General features: G+C 66.6%; 1 protein-coding gene across 1 annotated transcript; it reads left to right on the forward strand.

Annotated features, from left to right (window-relative positions):
- Nucleotides 1–66: 66 nt before the first annotated feature.
- On the forward strand, nucleotides 67–5,642 carry HDAC10 (histone deacetylase 10). Its single transcript, XM_025282630.3, has 20 exons — nucleotides 67–547; nucleotides 625–759; nucleotides 953–1,049; nucleotides 1,275–1,372; nucleotides 1,455–1,559; nucleotides 1,696–1,764; nucleotides 1,924–2,050; nucleotides 2,220–2,285; nucleotides 2,462–2,521; nucleotides 2,610–2,699; nucleotides 2,836–2,942; nucleotides 3,019–3,086; nucleotides 3,171–3,432; nucleotides 3,546–3,630; nucleotides 3,956–4,047; nucleotides 4,175–4,231; nucleotides 4,503–4,581; nucleotides 4,781–4,963; nucleotides 5,050–5,209; nucleotides 5,365–5,642. The coding sequence occupies exons 1-20, from the start codon at nucleotides 489–491 to the stop codon at nucleotides 5,373–5,375; spliced, it is 2,010 nt and encodes a 669-aa protein (XP_025138415.3). The 5' UTR covers nucleotides 67–488; the 3' UTR covers nucleotides 5,376–5,642.
- The last annotated feature ends 242 nt before the right edge of the window (nucleotides 5,643–5,884 follow it).

Raw genomic sequence — 5,884 nt, forward strand, 5'->3', positions numbered from 1 at the left:
CGCGTGGCGCCGCCGCGACAGCCCGCGGAGCTTAGGCACACTGGCCGTCCCGCTTCGCACCGGGCCGCTCGGACTCCCGCAGGGGTGCGAGGCCGAGAGCCCCCCCTCGGCGCTGGAGGACGGGGAGAGGAAGCCGCCGCTGGCGGGAAGGGAGGCGCGCGGAGCCCGAGGGGCTCAGTCCTGGGCCCGCCCCGCTGCGTCGGGGCGGGGACTGGGGCAGCCGGAGGCGGGCGCAGGGCAGGCCCGCCTGGGACAAGCTGGAAGCCAGGGCTCGGGAGCTCCCCGGGCGACCCCGGCCTGGCTCTGTGGCCAGCTGGGGCTGGGGCCTCCTTCCCGTCTGGGCTTTCTGAGATCCCGCCCAGGCTCTGGTGGCGCCCCGGCTGCTCTCTGGGGTTACCACGAGGGTCGGGCGGCGCATTGACCTGCCTGTGAGCGGGGGCGTTGGGTCCTGCCCACCCTGAGTGGCCCACAGTGACCCCGGGCGGGCCATGGGGACCGCACTTGTGTACCACGAGGACATGACCGCCACCCGGCTGCTCTGGGACGAGTAAGTGGGGCCTGGCAGAGGGAGAGGAGGGGGGGTGAAGACAGAGGCTCCGGACGCTGAGTGCTCTGTCCACTCAGCCCTGAGTGTGAGATCGAGTGTCCTGAGCGCCTGACCACTGCCCTGGAGCGCCTGCAGCAGCATGGTCTGAAGCAAAGGTGTCTGCAGCTGGTAGCCCGCGAGGCCTCGGAGGCGGAGCTGGGCCTGGTGCACAGGTCAGGTGGGGAGTGGGCAGTGGCCCTGGGAGGTGGGGCCTGCCCCGACCTGCGGTGCAGGCACACAGAGCCTCCCACCAAGCCTCAGTTTCCCTATCGAGTGGGTAGGCTAGCGAGCAATGAGGTGGGCACTCCCTCTCTCCTCTACCTGCTCCTCCTGGCGACCCTGCCTTGCCTGCCTGCCTCTTTGCAGCCCTGAGTATGTAGCGCTGTTGCGGGGGACCCAGGCCTTGGGCACCAGGGAGCTCCAGGCCCTGTCCAAGGAGTATGATGCCATCTACCTCCATCCGGTGCGTGCCCTGGCTAACCCACCCACCCAGTCACACATCCGGTACTTGTGCCTGTTTATGGCCCATGCTCCCATGTGCCATGCCCTGTTGGCTGCCACTGCAGGTACCCGGGACTGGCCTGGCCGGTTCTGCTCACTGCTTGGTGCCCTGTAACCTGGCACCGGCCTTGGTAGAGCCTGGGAGGGGTGGGGGGCTGGGGGCTGACCTGGACCCTCGCCCCCGCAGAGTACCTTCCACTGTGCCCGGCTGGCTGTGGGGGCCGCGCTGCAACTGGTGGACGCGGTGCTGACGGGAGCTGTGCGCAACGGGCTCGCCCTGGTGAGGTGAGCGCTGCCCCCCACCCCCGACCCGCACAGGGCCCTGTGAAGGCACGATGACCCTGACCCGCCCCACGCTCACCCCCAGGCCTCCTGGGCACCACAGCCAGAGGGCTACTGCCAACGGATTCTGCGTGTTCAACAACGTAGCCATAGCAGCCAAACACGCCCAGCAGAAACACGGGTTGCGCAGGTTTGTGCCAGTCGGGCCGCAGCGTAGGGCCCAGGCCAGGTGGCGCGGACAGAGGGGCCCCTCCCATCCTGGGCCTGCCTCCTGGCCAGGAGCGGGAGGCCCGGCCCCTCAGCGACCCCAGAACTGTCTGTCCCAGGATCCTCATCGTTGACTGGGATGTCCATCATGGTCAGGGCATCCAGTATATCTTCGAGGATGACCCCAGGTAAGTGGGGGCCTCCCTGCTACCCCACTTTTCAGGATGAGCACAGCCTGAGAGGGGAGACACCATTGTGTGCTCGGCAGCTAGAGGCAGGGGTCAGGGTTCTGCCAGGAGCCCTGAGGCTGAGGGGGCCTGACCTCTGACCCTGGCTGGCTGTTGCAGCGTCCTTTACTTCTCCTGGCACCGCTACGAGCACGGGCACTTCTGGCCATGTCTGCGGGAGTCAGATGCTGACGCTGTCGGGCGGGGAAGGGGCCTCGGCTTCACTGTCAATCTGCCCTGGAACCAGGTACTGGTCCCCGCCCTGAACCGCCCCCCAGGCCATTACCCAGCCTATGTTCCCCTAACCCGTGTGTAGCCCAGGGCGGCTGGCCAGAACCACCCCCAGAAGCTGGGCCTGGGGCTGAAGACCCTGCAGTCGTCCCTGGCAGGGCTGCTCTGACGTTCCTTGGCTGCAGGTTGGGATGGGAAATGCTGACTACGTGGCTGCCTTCCTGCACGTGCTGCTGCCCCTGGCCTTTGAGGTGACTCTCAGTGGGGTGGAGGCAGGAGGGGAGGGGAATTCGGTACCCAGAGCTCCCCTCTCCCCACCAGAGTGGAACAGGACTCTTGGGGGTTAGGAGGGTCTCTCTGGAGGGGCCTCTCCTCTGCCTCTGCTCCAGCTTCTTTTCTGCTCCTTCCCACTGGGTCTTGCCTGCAGTTCGACCCTGAGTTGGTCCTAGTCTCCGCAGGATTCGACTCAGCCATTGGTGATCCCGAGGTGAGGGCCTGGCCTGGCTGCCAAGTGAGGGCCTGGGGGCTTCTGTGGCCCCGGGCCAGGCCCTCCTCACGCCCGGCTCTGGCTACAGGGGCAGATGCTGGCCACACCGGAGTGCTTCGCCCACCTCACGCAGCTGCTGCAGGTGCTGGCTGGCGGCCGGGTCTGCGCCGTGCTGGAGGTGACCACGGCGAGGGGGAGGACGCCTAGGCTGGAGGCAGGGGTGCCGTGGGAGGTTGCTGCCATGCGGGGCGGGGCTCCTGCCTGGGGCCCTGACCCCCGTGCCCTGTCGTGTCTCGGCTTCCTCCTCCTCCCAGGGTGGCTACCACCTGGAGTCCCTCTCCCAGTCTGTGTGCATGATGGTGCGAGCGCTGCTAGGCGACCCTGCCCTGCCCTTGTCAGGGCCCATGGAGCCCCATGGCAGGTGCGGGCCGGGAGGAGGGAGGGTGGGAAGGGCCAGGGTGGGAGGCTGGGCCTCACGATCCTGCTTCTCCTCGCAGCGCCCTGGAATCCCTCCAGTGTGTGCGGGCAGCCCAGGCCCCTCACTGGGTGAGCCTCCAGCAGCAAGGTCAGCCTGACTTGGGTTGGCAGGTGGGATGGTGCCTCAGGCTCCCGTCTGTGGCTGTGACTCTGAACCACCCTGTACCCCTAGGTGCCGGCCCTGTACTGAGCCCTGGCACTCCCTGCCCAGAGGGGAGGCCCTCGCCGCTGCTGCTGGGGGAGCCCCAGTTCAAGGCAGTGGTGACCCAGGCTGCTGCTGCTCTGAGTTCGCTCCTGGACCAGCTGCGCCTACACCCCACACCCCCTGTCCGTGTAGCTGTTGCCCTGACTGCGCCAGACACAGGCCTGGCCCTGCCCCCGGGTGTCCCCTGTGAGGGGTCACTGCCGCAGGAGGAGACGCAGGCCTGGGCCAGGTGGGCAGGGCGGGCCTGGGGGGCGGGACCAGGCCACGTCTGCATTTGTGAGATTCAGCTGTGGTCTGCGTGTCATGCCGTCTCCTTGCGTCCCCCTGGTTTGTCTACCACAGGCCACATGAGGCCCTGGCCCAGGACGGGGCCCTCACTGCACTCGGGAAGGTCCTATACCTCTTGGACAGGATCCTGGATGGGCAGGTGGGGGCAACTGGGAGTCAGGGCAGGGCTGGGTGGTACAGAACCATGTCGGCATGAGTGTTGCTTTGTGCCCAGGATCCTTCGCAGAACAGCCCCCAGGGACAGAGTTCAGGAGCACCCCTAAGTTCCCTCAAGAAAATTCTCTTGGCAGACAGGTGAAGAGAATGACTTGTAGTTTTAAGCGTCTTAGTTTCAGGAGTGAAGCAGCTGAAGCAATTTGACCTGGTTGGACAGATGACACCCGTAGTCAGGGGCAAAGAAAGGACAGATGGGTATGTTTACCCGGCTTGGGAGTTGCCTTTTACACCTGTTACCCACCCCACAGGTGAGCAGTGGCGTGGCAGCTACCCCAGTCCCTGCTGCAGCTGCCACCCTGGACGTGGCTGTTCGGTATGGCCTGTCCCATGGAGCCCAGAGGTAAGCCTCTCCTGGCTGGTCTAAGGCTCCAAGGCAGGGCTCGTGGGCTGGCTGCGTGGGGAGGGCTCTGGGAATGGGCTCCAGGTGGGGTGCGTGCAGCTCATTCAGGAGCCGACTCTTCCTCCAGGCTGCTCTGTGTGGCTGTGGGACAGCTGGATCGGCCCCCAGGTCTCACCAATGACGGGTATGACTCTTGGGTCATGTGTACCTCCAGTTTCACAAGTGGGTGGGTGAGCACATCACCCTGGATTCCTGGGTGACAGGTGGGCGGGGCCTTCTGCAGCTGGAACTCCAGAAGGGCCCCCTGGGAGCAGTGCCAGGAGGATCTCCAGCATGGAGGGTCAGCAGTCCTAGCATCTCTGCCCCTGAGCTGTCCCTCATCTGTCTGGGCTCTGGAGGGTGGGCGGCATCTCACGCACAAGCACGTGTATCCATATGCTTGCTCCCCCTGGAAGGAGAAATCTATGGCTGAACATTGGGGGCGAGGAGGCAGCTGCCCCGTCCATGTTCCACGTCTCTGTGCCACTGCCGGTGGTGAGTGGGGGCTCACAGGGCAGGGCAGCTGCTGCTCACTAGCGCCGGCATGAGGGCCAGACTCCGGGCCTTTACCTGCCCTTCCTGGCGGGACTGTGGGTGTGGGTGTCTGCCCACCCAAGATGGGGAGGTGGGGTGACCCGAGCTGGCCAGAGTTCCCTGGATGATGGGCTGGGCTGTGCCGCTGTCACTCCCATAGACAACTGGTGGGTTCCTGAGCTGTGCCCTGGCCCTGGTGCTGCCCCTGGCCTACAGCTTCCAGCCTGACCTGGTGCTGGTGGCGCTGGGGCCGGCCCATGGCCTGCGGGACCCCCAGGCTGCACTCCTGGCTGCACTGCTTCGGGGCCCGGCAGGCGGCCGAGTCTTCGCTCTTGTGGATGAGGTGAGTTGGGTGGGGTGGACCTGCTGTGGGACGGGAGGTGGGGAGAAACCAGTGACTCACGGCTTCCACCTCTGCTGCTGGCCCAGGAATCCACACCCCAGCTTGCGACAGTCCTGGCTAGGGTGCTGAACGGGGAGGCACCCCCAAGCCTGGGCCCCTTATCCATGGCCGCCCCAGAGGACACGCAAGCCCTGGTGTACCTGAGAGGGCGACTGGAGCCAAGGTGGAAGATGCTGCAGGTGGCTGGTGAGGCTGCGGGGCCAGGCTCGGGCTGAATGCGTGGGGCCTTGGGCGACAGCTGCCTTCGGGCTCTGCGGGGAGAGGGGCTCACGTCCCGGGGAGCGGGGAGCTGCCCTGAACCAGCTCAGGGCCCTGTCAAGCAGTTGTGCCCCGCTTCGCAGCGCCTCCTTGAGTGCTGTGACCTGGCAGCTTGAAGTCGGCCAGGGTGGGAGTATCTACACCGTGGAAGAGACACTACGCACCAGTCCCCCGGGAGCCTGTTGTTAACCGTGCGCGAGCACGTCTCTGCACGAGGCCTCTGACCTGAGGGCCAGGCTGTGGGCCTGCCCAGGACACGGGCTCAGGGGCTCGGGACCCCTGCTCCGGCGCCAGCCTCGATACGGACGGGCCCTCCCCGGCTCCCTCCTCCCAGCCGTCAGTAAAAGTAGGTTAAGCCAAAGTCTGACTCCGCCTCTTTATTGAGCCCCGTGTAGTGGACTCGGTCGGTTCTGGCTGAGTTTCCCCACCGGCGGGGATGAGGACCCAGGCCGGAAGTGCTGGTGGACGCGGCCTCCAGGCTCCGCCCCCTGCGCGCGGGCCGCCCGGCCCGCCCGGCCCCCCGGGTAACGCAGTTCCGGCGCGCTGGCGCCTGCTGTCGGGCTGGTCGCGCGGCGGTGACGCGTTTTCGGCGCCGCCGCGCGC

This window comes from Bubalus bubalis, chromosome 4 (assembly GCF_019923935.1).
Source record: "Bubalus bubalis isolate 160015118507 breed Murrah chromosome 4, NDDB_SH_1, whole genome shotgun sequence".
Classification (NCBI taxonomy): Eukaryota; Metazoa; Chordata; class Mammalia; order Artiodactyla; family Bovidae; genus Bubalus; species Bubalus bubalis.